Source organism: Mastigoproctus giganteus, chromosome 11 (assembly GCF_048544385.1).
Source record: "Mastigoproctus giganteus isolate SK-2022 chromosome 11, ASM4854438v1, whole genome shotgun sequence".
Lineage (NCBI taxonomy): Eukaryota > Metazoa > Arthropoda > Arachnida > Uropygi > Thelyphonidae > Mastigoproctus > Mastigoproctus giganteus.
The window spans coordinates 70523264-70548325 of NC_143585.1; the positions used below are offsets into that span (position 1 = coordinate 70523264).

At 34.4% G+C, this 25062-nt stretch overlaps 1 protein-coding gene across 1 annotated transcript in view; it reads right to left on the bottom strand.

The window, feature by feature from the left end:
- Positions 1 to 25062, bottom strand: part of LOC150078109 (protein SSUH2 homolog) — a 215535-nt gene that overhangs the window by 63153 nt on the left and 127320 nt on the right. The window contains exons 5-7 of the mRNA XM_090384941.1: positions 20185 to 20314; positions 16038 to 16098; positions 14563 to 14750 (exon numbers count right to left, since the gene is read on the bottom strand). Coding sequence (XP_090241067.1) covers positions 14563 to 14750; positions 16038 to 16098; positions 20185 to 20314 — 379 coding nt within the window. The remainder of the gene's footprint in view (positions 1 to 14562; positions 14751 to 16037; positions 16099 to 20184; positions 20315 to 25062) is intronic.

Here is a 25062-nt window from a genome sequence, read left to right on the forward strand (position 1 = left end):
AAACTATATCCATAATCAATGGAAATAGTCAATGGAAATCCTATCCATAGTTTTGGATAGGAAATCCTATCTAAAACTATATCCATAGTCAATGGAAATCCTATCCAATCCATAGACATGATCAATGGAAATCCTATCCATAGTTACATATAAGAATCACAAGCAGATATGTAACAATACTATGAACTGGGCAAGAAAAGCAAAAGTTAAGTGTTAGAAGCTGCTGGTGGAAAGAGCTAAGGATGGGACAAGTTCCTATATGTGAATACAAAAAAGGAGCTAGTAAGTCATACAGGCCCCTCCTGATCTGAAATAGTGAACTCATAGGCAATACAGCTGGATTTGAAGACATAAGTTGAACAGTTATTTGTACCAGCAAATGAAAGCACTGAACCAGGGAGAAACAGAGAAGAGGGGTCAAGTAGCTGTAAGATTGGTGATATAATGATCTTTGAGAAGTGTCAATCTGAAAAAGTATTGAAACCATAGAAAGAAGGTATGGCTTCTGGGAGTAGTTAGGGTTTATCCAGTTAAATTAAAAAAATGCACTGCAACAATAGACAGCTTCACACTATTAAGAATACCAAGTTTATTACTAGAATCTGGGAACATTCCTCTGGACTAGAGAAGAGCAAATACTTGTTCATTCATAAAGGAGCAAGTGGAGATGAGTAACTATAGACTCGTGACTATTTAGTAAACAGAACACTAATTACCATGAAACAAATGTTTCATGGTAATTAGCAGCAAGTTAATACTACAAATTAAGGTGATACTTGGCAGGATGTGATTCTGCTACCTGAGTACCAAGATATTGTAATATTAAAAATAAGAAAAAACAGAGCAATTCTCACTCTCAGTAGTGTGCAAATACATGACTCCTTGTTCAAAGAGATGCACCCTCACACCCAAAGTATGAGTGCCACTTTAATAGTAAATACTGCATTTTCTAGACCATAAGACAATTTTTTTTTCTAGAAAATTATCACCTAAATTTACCCTGCATCTTATGATCTGAAGGTATACTAGGCACACAGTAATGTCTTTATCCTCAGCCAAGAATACAAACAATATGGTCAAAATGACTCTCTAAAAAAGGCTAGCTCTCATTCTGTGACCATTTCAGGTCACATAACAGGGAACAAAAAGACTGGTTGCTGAATTAAACACAGTTAGCTGCAATTTCAGGAGGCCCTAGTGCAGAAAAATGCACCCACTGACCATCTCAATTAACAAATCCATTAGAGTATTCATGTGTGAGGATTGGAACAAATGGATGGAGGCACAAAATCATGATTTGGTGCCTCCATCACACTAACATGTCAAGTGAAACAACCAACCATTCCTGGATGTGAAAATGGTGAAAAATTAGCAAGAGTTAGTGAAACATGAGCGTTTCCACATATTTCCAGAAATCTAGAATCACCAATTCTGGATTTCTGGAATTCAGCAAGTCTGTGGCACTGACAATGATGCACTCCTTGAAGAAAATGAAATTTCAGACCATAAGATCAGTTATAATAATTGTGACAGTAGTGGTTAAACATTACTGATAATTAAGTGGCTAAAATTACTTAATGATTAATAAGTTTGTTCGTTTCAAATATAACAGAATGTCTTATAATGGTGGATTTTAGCTTTCCAGATAATGACCACACTTGTGGGTTGGTGATTTTGTGGATTTATGACTGTTTTTCTACAGCAGCATGTTAAAGAAGCAACAATAGGAAGCAATACTCTTGAACTGATCATCAGCAGCAACTATTCATGTATTAAGAACCTGGAATAAAAGACACTCTGGGTAGCAGTGATTACAATGTGCTGATGTGGAATTTACTTAACACATAACTACAGCCGACCGGGCTAGCCGGGTGGGTAAATTGCCTGCCTGGCAACCCAAAGGTTGCGGGTTCGATTCCCGCCTCGGGCTTGGATCAAAGTACTGCAAAAAACCTTGGGAGGTGCATTATGGCCACAGAAGCCTATGCGCCAACAACTACCAAAAAAAAAAAAAAAAACACATAACTACTATCAAGTGTAAAGGGAAGCACTTTTGCTTTTTTAAGGGATTCTATATGGTGGTATCATCTGATGATGTTACCAACAGCAAATTCTAAAATGGAAGCATTCAAGGAAGTAACTGTAGGAGCTACTAGGCTTTTCATACCAACTAAGAAATGCCGTTCCAGGCTTAGACCTAAATGGATGCCAGATGAATTACTAACACAAGTGGCAGAAAAGAAAAATGCATTTAATGCATATAAATTATCAGGTGACAGAGAAGCCAGTAGTAGGTATAAACTAGTCTGTAAACAAGTCACAAAGGAGGTCAGTCAAGCTAAGTCAGATTACAAAATGTCTCCAGCAAAGAATGCCAAGAAAAGCAGCAAAGACTTCTTTAAATTAACAGTAGAAGGAAGGGGTTGAATCACATTGGACCATTTTACACTGATGGTTTAACAGTTGATGATCCTGCTCAGGTTGCTGACAAACTGAATAGGTATTTTGCATTTACATTCACACATGAGGAGTTCTTTAGGGAGGGAAATGCCAGAAGTTCATCAAGATCTAAAAGGTATCTAAATGATTTGTGATAACTGAAAGGAAAGTGGAAGAGAAATTGTTAAAGCTTAACATAAAAAAGACACCTTGTATGGGATCTATCCAATTATATTAAGGAAGGTAGCAAAGGGAGTAAGCAAACCCTTAGCCATTATGAGAGCATATTTGGATTCAAGAGAGAGATCTCTATGGACTATAGATGTACCAATTCACAAAGAGGATCATTTGTAAGCTTCTGTTCCAAGGAAAATAAAGGAGACTTTGGTTAAAGAAGTAATGTAGGACCATCCAGACAGAAATACAATTATACTGCAGTCACAGCATGGATTTGTTATGAGGCAATCTTCTCTGTCTAAACAATCTGATTGAATATTATGATGCAGTAACAAAGGAATTGGATGCAAAATATAATTTTGATATCATATACTTAGATTTCAGGAAAGCTTTTGATACTGTTTCACATAAATGACTGCTGTACAAATTCGAGAAGTGTGGCATTAAGGAAAAGTTACTGCTCTGGGTAAGAGAATAGTTGAGCGGGAGAAGACAGAGAGTGGTTATTAATGGATACTGCTCTTCATGGACCAATGTTATTAGCAGAGTTCCCCAGGGTTCATTGCTGGGCCCATTGTGGTTTTAAGTATTTATTAATGATATTGATGAGTTATATCAGGCTTAATGTCTAAGTTTGCAGATGTTACAAAGGTAAGTAGCAGCGTGGTTAACGACAGTAATCATGGTAAGATACTGCAACAAGATATAAAAAAAAATTGGGCAGATGGGCTGAGAAATGACAGCTGAAGTTTGACATTGATAAATGCAAGGTACTGCATATAAATAGCAGTAAACCCAGATTAATATAAAAACTGTGTGGTACTACACTCAGATTATTGGAAAATGAAAAAAACCTGGGGATAATTGTGCAGTCAAATATGAAGTTTTCTGAGCAATACAGATAGGCTGTAATGCTAATGGGGTTTTGCCTATGATATACTGGAACTTTGCTAGCAGGGATAAGGAAGTCATTATCCCACTGTACAAGGCCATGGTTAGGCCACATCTTGAGTACTGCACATAGGTCTAGAGGCGTCATTTTAAGAAGAATGTAGATCTGCTGGAAAGGATGCAGACAAGGGCAACGAGATAGGTAAAGGGAAGGAAAGGGTCGTTTTACCAAGAGAGGCTTCAGTTACACAAATAGCAGCATCTGGAGACTAGGCATCTGTGAGGTAATCTGATTGGGGTGTTTAAGGCTTTGAATGAATTGAGCAAGCTCCATGTTGATGGCATTCTTCCTTTTTTGCTGATACTACACATATGAGGAGGCATAGATTCAAACTGAGGAGGAATGGTTGCAGGATAGATGTGCAGAAATTTGCCTTCAGCCAGCAGGTGATTAATTGTTGGAGCAAACTTCCATCTGTTGCTGTGGAAGTGGGCAGTTTGAATAAATTAAAGGAAAAACTAGACAAATTATTGGAGCAGATGGACAAGTGATGTGGGAAGTTTTTTTTTTTTGAATGGTGCTTTATAAGCTTGCTTTCTTGTATCATATGCCACTATTACTACTACTACTACTACTACTACTACTAATAATAATAATAATAATAATAATATACAATTTATTTTCATCAAAGAATTTGTTTACAATAAATGAAATTGTTAAGAAAAGTAAATTTCTGGACAACAAGTTGTAATTCTTCATATACAACAGTTTTCCATACAAATTTGTTTTCTAACAGAAAAGATAATGAAATCACAACAAATAGTACATTCCACACTGCAAACAGAGATAGTAATTTATCTGCATAGCAATTCTAATCTACTGTATCATTGAGTATCAAAAATTTTCTTCTTAGGAATTTTAATTTGGAGATAGGATAACTTCTTTTGAGCCTGGAATCAACACTAGCCAACAAGTTGTTTATCATATTCATTGTATGTCTATCTCCAAATCTATTTAGTACCCTAGGGTGAAGCAAAACAATTGCTTTTGGGTTTCTTAAATTGTGTGAGAAATTCCTTTGCAGATTCAACTCCTCAAAAATAGTGTTAAAGATTTTTCAAGATTAAATTTAACTTCAGTTTTTGAACTGAATAAAGAATTTTATATTTCAACAAAAATTGCCTTCTCTTATTCATGTCATTCCAAAAGTTTATCCCCATTAAAAGTCTCAAAATCCTGTTAATTAAGTTGTTTATTACCCTTATTTCAGTTATATTTGCCCATACATTTACTAAATAACTGAGTTGGGAGTCCATCAATGCATAATATAAGGTAACTTTTGTTCTAAGATTTAACTTATTCTTAATGAAGTAAAAAAAAGTACACATAAAATCTCATTTTTTTGTACAAATTTGTTATATGAATTTCCCAACTTACACTGTAATCAATCCATAACCCAAGGTAACAATGATTTGAAACTTCTACCACAGTTTGACATTTGCAATTCTGGAAATTCTGATCATTTGGCATTCATGTTTATGTAATTTAATAGAAGGATGACTATTCAAGATTTGATGAAGAGGTCTAATTACCAAAAATTCAATGCATAATATAAGGTAACTTTTGTTCTAAGATTTAACTTATTCTTAATGAAGTAAAAAAAAGTACACATAAAATCTCATTTTTTTGTACAAATTTGTTATATGAATTTCCCAACTTACACTGTAATCAATCCATAACCCAAGGTAACAATGATTTGAAACTTCTACCACAGTTTGACATTTGCAATTCTGGAAATTCTGATCATTTGGCATTCATGTTTATGTAATTTAATAGAAGGATGACTATTCAAGATTTGATGAAGAGGTCTAATTACCAAAAATTTTGTTTTTTCAAAGCTGAGTGCTAATTTATTATCATGCAACCAAGTTTTTAAATGTATTACATCCTGCTGTAAATCTTTAGTCATTTTTATTAGGTTCTTTCCAATTGTATATAAGATTATATCATCTGCATAAATTTTTATAAAGGAGTTCTTAATTACTTTGGATATGTCATTTATATAGATATTGAATATGATTGGCCCTGCATGAGTGCCTTGAGGTACTCCTCTCTTTACATTATATGATTTTCCCTTTGTATTTTCTACTTCAACTGTTATTTTTCTTTTGGTGAAATAACATGCTAACAATTGAGTGATTCTTACCCTAATACCATATTTCAGTAATTTTTGTTGCAATATTGGGATATCAATTAAGTCATATGCTTTGGTCAAATCTATATCTTTTTTTTTTGGAAATGAGAGTAACCTTGTACAGGTGAAGTTTTTACGGAAAATAGAGAAGTTTTTTTCTGTTTTATTAACATAAATTGGCTTAAATTGGCATAATAACTTATTTTCTAGAGTAGTTTTATATTCCTAGTTATGATACTTAGTTTAAATTTTAACTTAGAGATTTTGTAGGTTATTACTTAGTATCGGTAAGGGAATTGAATCCACATGTTTTACAAGTTTTGCAGCTCCGGCGAAAGGTGAGTTTTTAGCTAAATTTAGCCACTTTATTGACTAATTGTTATAGCAAATTATTTTCTATAAGTAGCTTATAGACCTAGTCAAGATCCTTTATTTATTCTGAATTGAGACAGCGAGATTTTGGAAGTTAATTAATACTTAAGTGTCCGTAGATTTACCGTTCATAACTTGCCACCATTGTTATATGATACAACATTATATCCCGAACTAGACAGCGTTAGCTTAGTATAGTATATAATATTAACAATTAATCAGTAAAATTTATTAATCTTGTTAAACTTCATTGTCAATTAAATTGTACTTTTTAACTAAATACATATAACGACTTAGATTTTACAAATGTAACATTATAATTAATACATAACTTGATACGGAAGTTATATAACAAAACTTGAAGATAATACTTGATACTAAAAAAAATATATATATAGATTATAGTGTTATAACTGCATGGAGATATGAGTTTAGGGTTATAATTTTATACTGAAATTGAAATTTTATTGAAATTGAATCAAAATCATGACTCAGACTAGAGCAGCAAAGCAAAAGGCTCAAGCTAATGGAAGTACTGTGGCTCAGGGGAGAACTGAGGGGGCGCAGTTTCCCTCTGAATCACAGCCTTTTAAAATGCACTGTTTGCTTGATGTTTGTGGAGCAAATCAGGTATGGGACATGATATTGCCAAGGGAATGTCTTTGTGTGTGCGCTATGTAAGCAGTGTGAGGAAATCAGGCGACAACTCAGTGTTGTTATGGGCCTATATGAGAAGGACAGGGTGGATGCCCTAGAAGGATCTAATTTGAGGGGCCCATCAAGCTCTCAGCTGCCCACATCAATGCCAGAGCTTGCACTTGATCATCACACAACACAGCGGCAACCCCAAGGCAGAATGTGCTGGTCCCACAGGAACTAGTAGTTGTTGGTGACTCTATTGTCAGGGAAATGGGGAACATGCTTTGTAAAAAGAATAGGTGGAACAGGACCAGGGTATGTCTGCCAGGGGCAAAGGTTGATGACGTTGTACAGTGGATATCATCTTTTAAAGGAACAAAAGGTGATATTGCTGTACAAGTTGGCATTAATGATATTAAGAGTAGGAAACCAGTGGAATTACTTAACACGTACAGGTCACTGTTGAAAAAAAAGCAGTGAACTAAGGTTGAATTTGAAAGTGTCTGCAATTCAGCCCAGACACGATAGGAGGGGTGGTGCCTCCATAGCCAGGTGGGAAGGAGTGCAGTGCATAGCACACGCTTCTTGATTAGACCGGGGTTCGAGCCCATCACCACGAAACACGGAGGATGCGGAAAGGTCAGGGAATGACTGCCGCATATCCCGGAGCAACATAGCCTTAGTTGCTAATGCTCCTAAAAACCAAACAAATAACAACGATAGGAGGGAATATATGATGAGAGCCTTGTCAATCAATTCGGCCCTGAAAGACTGTGCAAGGCTCAAGGGGTAGAATTTTTTTCAGCCTGGTCTGTACTTGTTAACAGGAGAGACTGCTTCTACAGGGATGAGATACACTTAAATGGAAAGGGTGCAAGAATATTTGCTGATGCTATCGAGGGAGTGTTAGATTGGTCGGAAAACTGCTAGTTTGGGGGGGGGGGATACAAGGACTAACAGATTAACAGTAGCCACTGGCCGAGGTGAAAGTGATTCTTGCACTGCTTCAATTGGAATGAGCAGCAGCCTGGAAAACAAGATGCAAGGTATTTCCGAGACTGCTGGGAGTCATTGCGGTACAAGTAAACACATGAGTTGTGTTAGGGTAGCTAAGAAAAATAACAGGTGCATGTATACTTGCATGTACACCAATGCTAGGAGTTTGGTAAATAAATTTGATGAATTTGAGGTATTTCTCAAAGCATCAAAGGCGGATATTGTTGGGCTACCAGAGAGACGTGGTGTCACACAGATATAAGGAATGCAGAACTGGAATTTGGGGAGTGCAATGTGCACAGGAAGGTTAGACAGAATAGGAAGGGAGGAGGGTTATGCTATTAGTTAAGAAACACATAAAATCCAAGGAAATGAAGCCAATCGACATCGCTGGACAGTGCAGTGTCGAGTCAGTTTGGTGTGACATAAGCATTGGGAGATTAAAATTGAGAGTAGGAGTGTGTTATAGGCCTAATGACTTTGATGAGTATAATAAGAAACTGTACAGGGAAATAGAGTAGGCCAGTAAATGAGAGAGTCCTATAATGGGGGATTTTAATTTCCCAGATATTGACTGGAAATTGTGGGTTGGTCACTCACACACTAGCAAGGCTTTTGTGGATTTATCGGATGATTGTTTTCTACATCAGCATGTTCGGGAGGCAACTAGAGGGAGTAATACTCTTGATCTGATTATCAGTAGTGATTCTTCATTCATTAAGAATCTGCAGATAAAGGAACCATTAGGTGGCAGTGATCACAGTGTGCTAAAGTGGGATTTACTGAAAGAGGTAACTACCATCAGGGGGCAAAGGGAAGGGTTTTTGCTTTCGTAAAGGCGACTATTCAGGTCTGAGACAGTATTTAAATTCTATAAGGTAAGACCAATTGATGATGTTACCAACAGCATATTCAAAAGAAGCATTCAAAGAATTTATCTTGGAAGCTACTAGGCTTTGCATACCAACTAAAAGGTATGCAAATCAAGGTTTAGGCCTAAATGCATGTCACATGATCTAATGAAACATATGGCAGAGGAGAAAAATGCATGGGATACATATAAATTAATGGCTGACATGGAAGATTATGACAGATATAAGCTGGTTTGTAACCAAGTCACAAAGGAGATTAGGCAGGCAAAGGCAGATTATGAGAAATCTTTGGCAAAGGATACAAAGAATAACAGCAAAGAGTTCTTTACCTATGTAAACTCTAGAAGGAAAGGGATGAATCAGATTGGTCCACTGGATATTGATGGTTCAACTGTTGATGATCCTGCTCAGGTGGCTAATAAACTAAATGAGTATTTTGCATCTACATTCACACATGAGGAGTTATTCAGGGAGGGGAATGCCAGAGGCGAATTAAACTCTGGCAGTGAGCTAGATGATTTTGTAATAACTGAGAAGAAAGTGGAGGAGAAATTGTTGAAGATAAACATAAAAAAGGCACCCGGGGTGGATGGGATCTATCCAGTTATATTAAAGGAGGCAGCAAAGGAAGTAGGCAAACCCTTAGCCATAATTACGAGAGCTTTTTTGGACTCAGGGGAGGTACCCATGGACTGGAGATGTGCAAATGTGACCCCAATTCACAAAGGAGGATCAAAGGGCGACACAAATAATTATAGACTTGTTAGTTTAACTTCTGTTCCAGAAAAATTAATGGAGGCACTGGTTAAGGAAGCTCTGTAGGATCATCTAGACAAGACTTCAGTTATAGCTCAGAAACAGCATGGTTTTGTTAACGGAAAGTCTTGCCTGACCAATTTGATTGGATACTATGATGTGGTCACAAACAAACTGGATGCAGGGAATAAATAACTTTGATATCATATATTTGTATCTTAGAAAGGCTTTTGATACTGTTGCATATGGAAGACTGCTGAACAAATTGCAGCAGTGTGGCATTGGAGGCAAAACTGCTGCTATGGATAAAAATATGGTTGAGTGGGAGAAGACAGAGAGTGGTAATCAATGGACACAGCTCATCATGGACTGATTATTAGTGGAGTCCCTCAGGGTTCTGTGTTGGGTCCATTGTTGTTTTCTGTATTTATAAATGATATTGATGATGGTATATCAAGCTTAATGTCCAAGTATGCAGACGATACAAAGGTTGGCAGGGTTGTTAAGGACACTAATGACAGTACACTGCTGAAACAGGATCTAGAAAAGTTGAGCAGCTGAGCTGAGAGGTGGCAAATGAAGTTTAACATTGACAAATGTAAAGTACTACATATGGGAAGCAGTAACCCCAGAGTAATATCAACTCTGTGGTACCACACTGACAGTGGTAGAGAATGAAAAGGACCTGGGGATAATTGTGCAGGCAGATATGAAGTTTTCTGATCAGTGCAGACAGGCTGCAAGAGTAGCTCATGGTGTCTTGTCAATGATATACAGGAACTTTTCTAACAGGGATAAGGAGGTGATTATCCCCTTGTATAAGGCAATGGTCAGGCCACACCTTGAGTACTATATACAGGTCTGGATGTAGAGCTGTTGGAACGAGTACAGAGAAGGGCAACAAGATTAGTGAATGGAACAAAGGGTTGCTCTTACGAAGAAAGGCTTAAGTTTTGCAAATTACAGTGTCTGGAGACTAGGCACCTGCAAGGTGATCTGATTGAGGTGTACAAAGCCTTGAATGGTTTGAGCATGCTCAATGCTGATGGGATTCTTCCTCTTACTCAGAATAATCACCTGAGAGGACATAAATTCAAATTGAGGAAAGACAGTTGTGGAATAGATGTGCGTAAGTTTGCCTTTAGCCAGCGGGTAGTTGGTTGGTGGAACAGACTTCCATTCTTTGTTGTGGAAGTTGATAGCCTAAATGGGAGCTTTTTTTTTTTTTTTTGGCTGATGCTGCATAAGCTTGCTTTCTTGCATCATATGCCTCTACTAATGCTAATGCTAATGCTATAAATAAAGTCATTATGAAGGTATTGTTGTTTAAATGTAAGTTAAAAGAATCTACTAAATTCTCTAATAATGTCTGTGTGCTCTTACCCTTCTGATATGAGAATAGAGAGTTGTTTAGCAGTTCATATTGATGTAAGTATTTGCTGATATGGGAAAAAATATAATTTTCTATTATCTCATTTATAACTGACTGTATTGTTATTGGTCTATAATTGCAAAGTCATCTGGTAATCCTTTTTATATATTGGAATTACCTTAAGTGAAAGCAAATTAGTAAGATAGCTTCCTGACCAAAACATCCGTGCTATAAGGTCCACCAAGAGAACAGAGAACTGTTCTTTATTTCTCTTCACTTCGGTTACTGTAATACAGTCCAGTCCATAAGATTTCTTGTTCTTCAACTGTTTTATAATCTTAAGAATCTCAATATATTGTGGAGTTAAGATTACACAAGAGTTCACTATCTGAGGAAGACTATCTTGTTGATTAAAAAAATTTGAATAATGGTAATAATGAATATAATATCTATTGAGATCTAATATAGCTTTGGCAAGCCTATTTGCAGCCTCATATTGTTTGTTTGTACCAAAAATCTATTCTAATAGTGTTTTAATTTGATTTCCCCTTGATAATTTCTTCCTTGTACTTAACAGGTTATTTATAATGTTCCATTTATCCTTTTCACTTATCTGCTTATCCATAAAAAGTTGATTGTGATAAGTGTTTTTTTGTTTTTTAATCATACCTCTCAGTTTATTTCTAAGTATTTTATAATTGTAATAATGCCCTAGCTTTGATGGACTATTCCTATACTGCCTGAAGTATTTATCCCTTTGTACCATTAATTCTTCTATTTTGTTAGTCATCCAAGGTTACTGTTCTATCACCCTCCATCCTTTGTTGCCTAGTTATTCCAAATAAGGTGTTCAAATCCGTAATTGTTTAAGATTGCAGAGTATTTGAGTATCACATTATCAGTTTCATTGGTAAGTAAATTAATATTAAAATTTCTCACTAGTATATTCTTATCAGCCTGTATGTCATCCCATTACAAAATTATGTTATCTAATTCTATTAGGAAACTGTTTATAGAATCTGATGGTGGCCTATAAAAAGCACAAATCATGAATGTGTTTTCAGGATCTTCTCCTAATAATTTGACTCAACAGTTTTCACAAGACTGAGTTAAGTGGTAAAACCTGTACTGCCTTAAAGCATGTTCTATAGTATATTATTATTCCTCCACCCCTTCTCAACTCTCTCAACATATAGACCTTGTCATAACTGTGTATGTTATAATAAGAAATTTCATCACTTTTATGTTAACCTCTGTTAAAACTATACAAGAAATAAATTCTTTCATTGCATTTATATATTGCAAGAAGTTAAACCAATTTTTTCTTAATGACCTGATATTTATAGCTACTAGAAAGAACTGATTTTTTATCAATTATAAGAGCTTGAATATTCGGATTATTTAAAAAATGTAAAGGTGAATTAAAAATCTGTCAGTCCTCAAAAAGCATACCTGATGTCTTAATTTTACCTCAGCTCTAGATTTCAAGAAATTTCAATTATGCAAAATAAAAGAGTCTATTTTATATACTGCAGATCTTTTGAACTCAAAATTCTTATGGCTCTTGATGATTCATTCTTCTTCACATAAATCCTTTCATGTTTTAACCATAAAAATTTGTAACTGTGAGTTTTTATTAATTGTTTTGTTTTCCAAAACAACTGCTTAAGGTGAGTTGTTAAATGGTCATTTATGAAGATTGGAATATTGCTATTGTTCTGATAGACATCATTTGCAGTCAGTCAGACCTCCTTTACCTTTCTAATCCATTTTTACTTTACCACATGATTTGCAAATTTCACAATTAGTATATACGCTTATCTTTTTTTTCTTGTTGTTAGGTATATAATAAGGTACTACTTCTTCTTTATTGTGCTGTAGCTGTAATGCAAGCCCTAGCTGCTGTATAACATGCTCTAGATCTTGTCCTGCTAATCCAGTTAATCCTACTATTTCTACATTATTTGCTAACAGCTGCTGTTCTATTGAATCAATTCTTAAGTTAAATAAATTGGAATTTTCCTCATTTTGCTTGAATGAAGCTTCCAGATCCACAATTCTTTTACTGATTGCAGCACTGGAGTCCTGTAATTTACTTATAATTTTTTGAATTTTGTCAAAGGAATCTGAGACAAATGAAATTGATTTCTTGATATCTTCAGCTTCTGTCTTCAGGTCTTCCATTTGCTTCTTTATTGGTACAATTTCTAATAGTAAATCCAGCAAATGGATTTTACTGGTTAGCTTCCTCAGTATGTCCTCTATATTTAGGGTGTTCACCTGCTTTTGTGTACCTCTAAGTCTTCATTTGCTACAGTTGATGAATGCAGTAAATCATGATATTCTTCTGCTGAGTAGGAAATATCATATTTTTCTTCCTTCTCTTCTTTCCTGCATAATATGCATCTCCACTGCTGTTTCTTTTGTTTCACCATCCCTTTATAGGTTGCTTCTTTCAATGAGCATCGATAATGATACCCATTGTTGCAGCCATGACATACCACCTCTAGCACATGGAGCGGTAGGTTACATTTTTTGCATATATTGTGACTCATATTTGCAAACCTTTGGAGTAGAGTTAGTTTTAACACAAGACATTTCAGTTAATACACTTGCACAAAATAAACAACAAAAGAAAGAATTTAACAACTTACAAATGACAAAGAATTCCAATTTACTCTTAGAGTGCTAATACAGTAGAAACACTTACTCTTAGCCCCCTAGCAGCGGAATTATAATGATAATATTATTGTGGAATAATAATAATAATACAATACAATACAATTTTATTTATCAAGAGAATTCGTTTACAATAAATGAACTTGTTAAGAAAAGTAAATTTCTTGACAACAAGTTGTAATTCTTCCTTTACAACAGTTTTGTACAAATTTGTTATCTTACAGAAAAAGACTATGAAGTCACTACACAGTATATTCCACACTGTAAACAGAAGTAGTAGTCTGTGTCATTGAGTATCAAGAATTTTCTTATTAGGATTTTAATTTGGAGATGGGGAACTTCTCCTGAGCCTGAAATCAATGCTAGACAAGAGTTCACTTCTTGTTTATTATATTCATTGTGTGCCTATCTCCAAATCTATTTAGTATCCTAGGGTGAGGCAAAGTAATTGCTTTTGGGTTCCTTAAATTTTGTGAGACATTTCTTTGCAGATTCGACTCTTCAAAAATAGTGTTAAGATTTTTTAAGTATAGATTTAACTTCAGTTTTTGAACTGGATACAGTATTTTATGTTTCAACAAAAATTGCCTTCTCTTGTTCAGGTCATTCCAAGAGTTTGTCCCCATTAAAAGTTTCAGAATCCTATTCATTGAGTTGTTTATTGCCCTTATTTCTGTTTTATTTGCTAGTGTCCATATATTTACTAAATAATTGAGTTGGGAGTCCACTAATGCATAAAATAAGGTAACTTTTATTCTAAGATTTAACTTATTCTTAATGTAGTAGAAAAAGTACACATAAAATCTCATTTTTTGTACAAGTTTGTTATATGCATTACCCAACTTAGACCAAGTCAACCAAGTAAATCCATAACCCAAGGTAACAATGATTTGAAACTTTTTCCACAGTTAGACATTTGCAATTCTTGAAATTCTGATCATGTAGGCAATCATGTTTGTGCAATTTGATAGTGAATATATAATAAATAATAATAATAATAATAATAATAATAATAATAATAATAAAATATTTTTTCCCAACATTTTCCTTCTAATGGCTATGTCTTATTATCCAGAAAATATAGTAAATAGAGTTAAGGAAACTGACTGCTAAGGGATCATAAAGACAGGGAACTGACAAGAACATTTTTTTTAGTTTAATACATTAAACTCACCCATCCATTTCCAGAACAGGTGGAGCACCGTTTTCTACCAACACCTCCACAAATATGGCATGACTTGAGAGATGATGTATGAGGAACTTCAGTCTGAATTTGATGATTCTGAAAATTTGATGGACGACTAACAGTAATCTCCCATGGTGATGGAGCTGAACCAACAGATGGACTATCCACAGCTCCACCTGAAAAATAAAATGGGAGGAGGATAATTTGAGTATTAGTATTAGCCATAGGTGCAAAGAAGCCCCAGGCTTTTACTGCACAAGCCAAAAAAATACTAATAATAAATAAATGAATAATAGTAAATTAATAACAATGAAATAAAATAATAAAATGAAATTTTTCATATATGAGAGTTCACGGGCTATAGCATGTGATTATATATTATATAGCTCAATGTGCAATCTCAAAAACATTTTTTTTTTTTTTTTTTGTCTGTATGCTGTGAAAATTTTGGTGGTTTTTTTTTTGCATTTTTTTAAAAAAGGAAAAACACAAGTTTCTGGAAATGGAAAACTACACCAGTTTGGCCTGAGACTGACTGGCTCAGTCACGGTACAAAAATCGCCAACAAACGTTTCTCCTGTTTCATTGGAAATTCTCTCAACTTCTGCCAGTGAGGGGGTAACTGAATCCAGGCCATTTCTGCTCTGTATAAGAGAGTAGCAGTGCTATTCAATAGAACCAGGAAGATGCATTTATTGGTAAGCAGGTTGCAAGTTTGAATCTGTATGCTAACAGAAAAACTGCTGACTCATTATTAATTAATGAGTCAGCAGTTTGTGAAAAGTATGTATTAGCTACTGTAATATAAAAGTTGTAATACCTCCTCTGATGGCTATTCCAGAATGTAATCTCTTTACATTAAGTAAAGACTAGTGTGTAATCAAGTTACTCAGGGGCAGGCCGTTCCGAGGGTGCAAATGTTCAAGGGGTACCTGAAACTTACATATGCATATGAAGAAAATTTTAAAGGGACACCAAATTTCAGTTGGCACTTAGGTGCCACATACCCTAGGAATGCCCCTGCTCAGAGGGTTAGGGAGGATAAGGCAACTATGAGAAGCCTTTGACTCAGAATGCAAAGAATTTTTTGTATGTTAATACCAGAAAGGGATGAAGCATTTTGGTCCACTGGTATTAATGGTATAACTACTAACGATCCTGTATAGATTACTGATAACATAAATAAATAAATAGCATTTACAATCATATATGAAGAAAATTTTTAGAAATAGGATTAACAGATGCTTATCTAATACTGATTGGGAGTTAAATTATATCATAATAACAGAAAGTAAGGTGGAAAAGAAACTGCTGCAGCTAAAAGTGAACAAATGTGAAAAGTATGCAAAAATTGTTTTACAAGAAACTTGTGAATCACATATTTACATAAAATGCGTTTAAATTTACTGTTTATTCACAATCAGTATCTTTAAAGAACACTGAGTATGAGAACACTGAATTACCTGTGTATGGCTCAAAGTTCCATGATGTCTGCCTTTTTTCTGTAAAGCTTTCTAAAGTATACTAAAGCAAAAATAAAAATAAAGTTTATCTTAAGGAAGGTACAATTATAAAAATTTAAAACCACATTAACATCAGTAATGTTGATTTTAACTGTCTATATACAACTGAATTAATTAAATGTTCTAATTAAATCAAATAATCATTATTGTAAAGGCTTTTCAGTGTCATGCAATAAATCCACTACAGCCAGTGGGCTAGGGGTTTAACAAAATGAACTGAAATAAATAACATGTGAATTGAAATTAATACAAAGAAATAAATTAATTTAAAAAAGTAACCAAGGCAGCTAACTGCATGAATGCAATTTGCCAATTATGGAAACAGTTAAATTTTATTGAAATGATATATATTACAATTAAATTAAATTAAAATTAGAAAAAAAAAAAAAAAAAAAAGAGGACTTCAGATAGCAGAAGGCATTTGGTTGGTAGTGCCTACACTGAAATATAAGACATTATCCAGATTGATGAGAATCTAAGAACTTGAAGTCCCTAGTTAGATTTATAGAGATGACAGAGGGAGGGAGGGAGGGAGGGAGGGAGGGAAGGGATTTCAGGCAACTGGAAGACATCAAAGTCAGCTCTGATATTGCTTATTAGTGATGAATGTATACAGGTCTGCATCCAGGAAAGCTACAGGAAGCATTTTGACTGGTAGAAAGGGACCTTGAAGTATGTTCAAGTTAAAGCAAAGTGCTAGGGCATTTTTTTTCAAAATGTTCTAGATATTCAGACCACAGATGTGATTAGTAAGCACTTATGGGATACATAGGAGTCTACTCTCGTGCAGACCTAGCCAAGGAATTCATGCACTATAGTTGAGGGAAACAAGTGTTTCCACAAGTTACAACAATTAAGCCAGAATTCAGTAATGAAGAGGTTTAAATAGTTGTAAGTACAACCAATTTCCTAGATATCAAACTTCAAAAAGGACTGCAAAGTGCACTAGTCTGGATATACTATATGTCTCCATTGTCTCCACATTTTTAACATACAGAAGATATTGCTTTTCTTGCCGCTGTATACAGAAAATTCTCACTAAGAGCCCAATCAAGTGTTGAGTGAACCACAGCTAGGGATCAAAAACTGCCCCAAGATTGGTTTGGTATGTTTAGAAACACATGGGATCTCATTTCTATCAATCCTCAGTTGGATAACAGGTTTCAGAGGGGAAACCATCACTATAGATTTGGTTCTTATATGGTTTGTCCTCAAACCATATAAGATACTGTGATGGTGATAGGCATCTTATTAAGTTGGTGATCTTGTGGGAGTCATCTAAAGGTATTTGGAATCTGAGTATATGAACATGAACCAGATGCTTCATATCATTGCATAGCAAATGATGCCCTTCCTATCTTAGATTAGTAGAATTGCCAGAGAATGAAAGAAGTCCAGATAACACTCCTCCTTATGGTATTCCTGTGAAAATAAGTCTTGTTCCCAATCTTCAGTAGAACTGTTCTATTCAAGAGCAGTGAACACAGAAAGTTTAATAGCTCTCTGATTTGGCAGAAAACTTCTAGAAAGTGGTTCAATTTCTTCATACTGTCAAAGATTTATTTCAGGATACATAATACTATATTTACTTCAATAAATATAATACTATATTTATACTTCAAGATACATAATTACTATATTTACTTTGACATCAACAGCCTCAAAGTACTGCTTTTGTGGTTATTGGCAAGTTGGTGACAGATGACCAACTGAGCATTACATAAGCCAATTATATGTGGAGGATTTAGGTCTGTCTGCAGTAAACAAAAGGGCTTTTATCAGTCTTAAGTAAGCAGAATGTATGTAATATTGGTCTATGATGACTGATAAGGATTGAGGAAGGCTTCTCTGGCAGTGGTTTGACACATACTCATTCCAATGTGATAGGACAATCTGCACAGTAAGAATCACATTAAAGACTATCAGTAACAAGCTGAAAATAAAGGACAGAGACTTAATCATGAATCCTCATCAGATCCAGCAGTTCCTGTGACTGGACTGCTAATTCCACATCACATTTTTCTAAATATTGACTAATTTTTCAGAAATTTCCTGAATGCTCTCATTTCTCTGAAATTTCTTAATTGGAAGGTGATCTGAAATGAATGAAGTTTTAGAGGTTTCAGGGGTATGAAAAGAATTAAATAGTCTTTTTATTTGTGTATCTTGCAAGGAGCCTGTTCATGATTTCCAGAGCTTTAGATTGCTGATCAGTCTATTCTGTAGATGGGCAAGGAGGGATTGAGTTATCACAGATAAAGTGCAATGAATTTGGTGAAGCAGCCAGGTGGAAACATCACCAGTTATTTCAAAATCAGTACTAAGTAATAAGTAACAGACAGAGCTACAGGGTTCAGTACTGGAAGGGTGTAAATAGTTATTATCAGTTAGGATGAAATCACACTTCCATTAAAATGCAACAACAGAAAGTTGTGCTTTAAGGAATAATGTTATACCCCCTCCAATTTTCTCTTATGTAAAAAAAAAAGTCATATCATGGCCACCTACAGCTCATCTGCTCATGTATAATATGTTCATAAACTGAGTGTGTTCTCTGGTTGATCAGTCTGTTTTCCGGGAGCCTTTCAATCCATGATAGAGACAAACTCAGCCACAAGAGAAAAGAAAAAAAGGCCCATAAAAGTTCCTTGCATCGATGACAGGATTCAAACCCAGACCTTTTCCATCTGGTGTGTGGAGGATGGCGATTTTAACAACTGTGTTACTCATGCAGACTAACTTGTTTACGGAGAAAATTGGTGAGGTAAACATAATATTCTCTTATGCATTCTGCAAATTTGATAGAGGCACATTCTTCATTTTCTCAAGCCAAGTCTCTGCCAAGCATAAGAATAGCAACAGATTGTAAAGACGGCAGTTGTGATAACTATTTTAGTCAATAGGAGAAGAAATCCCAAAAGAATTTCAATATTCAACAACTATTTGCCATTTCTCAGCAATGGTTCAAACACACTAATGGTTCAAAATCTGATATGAAAGTTGGTGCATTCATGCTTTGCATTCTGGCATCAATATAGCTGTATATTCTAGACTGTGTTCAAGACCAGTGGCTTCTGTTAAGATCTCCTACTCCAGTTATTCATTCATTTTTCAGAGGGTGCTTCACATGACGTAGGCATTGATGCCTTGTGATGCTCCTATATTAAATTTTCCATTTTTTGACAAAGATTACATTTGACAGTCTCCTACAGACTTCAAGCACCTTGATTCAGATGTTTTCAGATGCAGATGTTTTCCAGCCATTTTTCCATTTGTTAAAGACCTGAATGACACTGATCTTTGAACACTTGACAAGTGCCTGCACTGTTTAATCACACTTCTTTGGAAGTCTGTGAGATCCTGTTCATTCCCCATTGACAGTGAACTAATTTGAGTGCTAGTCAAGTGACATGGTTTATTCAATTTATATATTTTTACACTGATTGCTGCATATAGCCCAAACTTCCATGGTCTGAATAAGGCAGTTATAATCTCCATATTTAGATAGTATGAATCAGAGCTGAAATACTCAATATGTTCTACGTTGATAATAATATTAGTAAATTAATAAGAGGAGTTTACCTCAATATAGTACGTGGAACACTTCCGTATGATACCCTCCAGAAATTAAAACGGAAAAAACGAAAAAATCGACAACTTACCGGTACATTAGAGTAAAATATAAATAATTAAATAATCAATTTAACACAATTCAAAATCAATTCAAAACAATTAAAATTCAAATTAACGCAATTAAAAGAATCTAACGAAAATATCGTTTTGAATATTTTCATTAGATTCTTTTAATTGCGTTAATTTGAATTTTAATTGTTTTGAATTGATTTTGAATTGTGTTAAATTGATTATTTAATTATTTATATTTTACTTTAATTATTTATATTTTACTTTAATGTACCGGTAAGTTGTCGATTTTTTCGTTTTTTCCGTTTTAATTTCTGGAGGGTATCATACGGAAGTGTTCCACGTACTATATTGAGGTAAACTCCTCTTATTAATTTACTAATCTCCATATTTAATAAGAAAAAGAAAAAAGTTATTTTTATAATGCTACATAAAGTTAACTTACATGAAAAACTGAAGAATGATGTAATTTTGTAATAGCCATATCTCTGGCTGCTCTTTTACCATAACAGCAATGTTTAGAAATTTCTGTTAGAAGAGCTTTCCTTGCTTCTTGTTCTGTCAGTTGATGAGTACTAAATCAATAAAAAAAACAACAGTTATGCACTACATTAAGTCAACATCCCCTCCCAAACACTATTATTTTTTTATAAACAATTCAACAAGTGACAAGATATATTTTATGCACAACTTTATACCAAAAACTATTTAAAAGCATGGAAATTACTCCATAGATTTCTTCATTTCCAAAACATCTAAATGCTCTAAGCTTTTACATGCTTTAGGAAGGACCTTCATCCTAAGGAATTCTGGAATTAAAGCACCTCAGGATCTTGTATATTTTCAGAGCATCATTGATGCATCATTGGATAACTTCATTTTTAGTGCACCTTCTTTACACCAAAACTATATATATAAAGTGATAAGGAGAAACTATATAATAATATAAAGTGATAAGGAGAAACTATATAATAATATAAAGTGATAAGGAGAAACTATATAATAATATAAAATGATAAGGAGAAAAGAAAAGAATGAAAAAAGTAAAAAAAAAAAAAAAACAGAAAGAAGAGAAATAAAGAATAAAGTTGAAGAAAGAAAGAGAGAGAGAGAGAGAGAGAGAGAGAGTATAGATAACTAATAAAATATATTAGTTATATATTTTATAAAAAATGATTTAATGTGTAACGTTCACAAGGATTTTCTAAAAAATCCTCCTTTTAATTCTAGTAAATTTCTATTTTACATCTTCCATTATATTGGTAACTAAAATTTTATTCTCATTTTCATTTATATTGGTAACTAAATTTTATTATAATTTTTATTTACATTTATATTTTTTACCCATTGTCTTGTAGTTTACGGCCTCCGTAGCCGAGTGGGCAGGAGCGGGAGTGCAGTAGCACACGCTCTTTGAGTAGACCGGGGTTCAAGCCCCTGACTGCTGAATACGGTCGATCTGCCAACCAGCACTGGACCAGCGTGGCAGATTATGGTCCATTTCCCTCAGCATGAATTGTTGAGGAGGCTTCCATCCTGCAGTGGATTGATAATGGCTGCACTTTACTTTTTTACTTGTAGTTTACATCAGAAATGAAGACACAGTATTGCTATTCTCTGTCTCTCTCGCACTTCTTTCTTTAACTTTATTCTTTTATTTCTCTTCTTCTTTCTACTTTTTTTTTTTTTACTGTTCATTTATTCTTTTTCTTCTTCCCTTGTTACTTACTTGTCCTTGCCCTGCTTAGGTTTAGCATTTGCTGCCTTAGACTGCAGTAGACTATTTCCCCATTTTTCTACTTATTATTTCTACATTCACTTTCTTATTATTCTAATTAACATATATATATATATATATATATATGTGTTAATTAGAATATATATATATCGGTCGGGCTAAAGTCATCCAGCCTGTTAACAACAAAATTATTGTCTAACTTTAACTATACTGATCCATTTATCGCATGAATTACCTTTTGACCATGTTAAACAGGCAGATGATATCAGAAACTGATAGCCGAGTTAATTGTAGGGGACATATTGAGAGGGTTAGCCCTTGATAAAGTCCCTTTCAATGTGTCCTATTACCTATAATTGACTTGATATTTATTATTATTATGTTGATTAATTGTTTTATTTTTACTTTTGCTTTGACTAATGATTATCCTTTACTAGGTTTTACCTCGTGGACCAGTTATGGCTATTATAGGGTTAAGTAACTACCAGCTTATCCGATATGAAATATATCTTACTAATTGTTCTTAAACTATACAAAAAATAAATAATAAGACTGATGTAATGTTCTATCTAGTTATGTATAGATGGCATTAATTAGTTCTTGTTTAGTTAACTTTACATAAGTTATTTATTAATTTTCTATGCTTTATATATATATATATAAACTTAAGTGAGAATAATGGTTAAAATAAAAATAATAAAAAATAAAAATGCCAGCAGCATGGCAAGACAGAAGCGCGAAAATTTGCGAAATTATACGTAACAATCAAACCAACAGGGAGGGAAGAGAATAAAATTATTGCAGCAGAAACTCTCGAAGATAATTTAGAAAGCCTAAAATACAAAGATAATAAAATATAATAAATTAAATTTTGAATAGCCAATTAAATAAAATTTAATGGCACCCCCTCTGACGGGTACCAGGTCCAAATTTATGTGAAATATCACGGGCAGAGATGTGAACAACTACAATAAAATAAAATAAAAATAAAACAAAAACAGAAATAGACTGACCATGATGCCCCATCTCAACAGAGGACCACAAGGCCAATAATGGTCAGGGAATCGCTGCATTTCGATCGCTAGACAAATCGCCGCAAAGGTGAATCAATCGAAATTTCAGATAGTGGTACTGATCTCTCAATTGATTTGCCTTTGTGGCGATTTGTCTAGCGATCGAAATGCAGTGATTCCCTGACCATTATTGGCCTTGTGGTCCTCTGTTGAGATGGGGCATCATGGTCAGTCTATTTCTGTTTTTGTTTTATTTTTATTTTATTTTATTGTAGTTGTTCACATCTCTGCCCGTGATATTTCACATAAATTTGGACCTGGTACCCGTCAGAGGGGGTGCCATTAAATTTTATTTAATTGGCTATTCAAAATTTAATTTATTATATTTTATTATCTTTGTATTTTAGGCTTTCTAAATTATCTTCGAGAGTTTCTGCTGCAATAATTTTATTCTCTTCTCTCCCTGTTGGTTTGATTGTTACGTATAATTTCGCAAATTTTCGCTCTTCTGTCTTGCCATGCTGCTGGCATTTTTATTTTTTATTTTAATCATTATTCTCACTTAAGTTTATATCTCGAGCGTCATGTAGAGGAAAATGCTCTTTGCTGCCATTCAAGTTTTTAGGAGCATTAGCAACTAAGGCCATATTGCTCCAGGATATGCAGTGGTCATTCCCTGACCTTTCCGCATCCTCCGTATTTGGTGGTGACGGGCTCGAACCCCAGTCTAATCAAGAAGCGTGTGCTACGCACTGCTGCTCCTTCCCACCTGGCTATGGAGGCGCCAACGCGCACTCCCGTAAAGCGGGAATTAAATCCCATAGGCATAATGTTAAAAATAGGGGTTACGTTCTCAACAATGAAATTAGTTAGCTAATTAGTTTATGTTTAAACAATGATTGATTTATCCAAAGAAATTAAAATGTAGCCTGTAAAATCAAGCAAATTATAATAATAAAGAAATTATTTATGACTTACAAATTTTAAAGAATGTTTATTCTTCATCATCATCGACTAAATGCACACTCGTTGGTCACTCGTTATTGGCTCGGCACTCTTTGGTTTGTTGCACAAGGAGTCGTCTTCTTCAGAAATGCTTCAAGAGGCATTTGTTTCCAAGATAATCTTCTCTTTTCTTTATAAATTTCAATAGATGCATAAGCATTTTTTAACGGAATGCACAAATTGCAACTAACACAAATTTGTGCAGAGTAACAAGTTTACAAAGCTTAAAAAAAAAAAGAATGAAGAGAAGATTGTGAAAATTTATTTATGTTATTTATACAATTGAAGATTTCAGTAAAGGGGGAAACACATTTCACCATAATAACGCAAAAAACCACACAATTCCAGCTATCGGTATTTTCACAAATGCAATAACATCGAGTTTACTATCCGTTTATAATAATAATTATTATTATTATTATTAGCCATATGGTGCAAGGAAGCCTGAGGTTTTATGGTCCATCAGCCAAAAAAAAATTCCCGAGTTACCCTGAGAGAGAGAGAGAGAGAGAGAGAGAGTTGGAAGTAGAAAGGAATCACTGAGAAAGAGAAGAATGATGATATCCAGCTCAGAACCCTGGGTGCGACGAGCCCATACTCACCAGATGTGAGTCACTAGGGTTAAATTGCTTGCAGTAACAGAAAAGCCCAATAAACCGAAAAGTGCAAATTGTTTTTATTGTTTTATGGTAATGACCTCCAGAAATGTGTTTTAGAAAAATATCACAAAGCCGTTCAAAATTGACTTATAACGGAACATATGATAATGATGAAAATGTAGTGCATTTTAATGATTTGAATTGGTAACTACTGTAATACAATTTACCCTATAAAAATGACCTTTCAGACAGTTGAGTATGGGCTTGTCGCACCCAGGGTCCTGAGTTGGATATCATCGTTCTTCTCTTTCTTGGTGATTCCTTTCTACTTCTGACTCTCTCTCTCTCTCTCTCTCTCTCTCTCTCTCTCTCTCTCTCTCTCTCTCTCTCTCAGGGTAACTTGGGAATTTTCTTTTGGCTGATGCAGCATAAGCCTCAGGCTTTCTTGCACCATATGGCTAATAATAATAAATATAGCAAAAATTTCAACTTCCGAGGCCATGTAACGAATTACCAAAAAACAATGTATTATTGGGTTCATTATGATATTATGATATTTTCACAATACGATGGTGTCTCTGGAACGGATTAATATCATAAAGCTGGGTACACTGTATTGTGTAGCTACGCACGTGGTTTGAAATGCGGTATTTATGAATATTTAACATTCATTTTTTGCAATTAATGTTCATATTTTCAATTTTGTTGATACCTTGAAAAAAAAAACAGAAAAAAAAAAACTCATAAACCCAGGAACTCGTAAAGCGAAAACTCATAAAGCGAGAACTGCCTGTATATATATATATATAGAATAAAAATTAAATCGAATGCCAGTAACATGGGAAACCAGTGGAGTGAAAATAAACTAAATCATACCTGTAAAACAAAACAAAAAAGTGAGAGGGGGGGTTATGAAGTTATGATATTGCAGAAGGAAATGTTCATAAAATAATTTTAAAAAAGTCAAA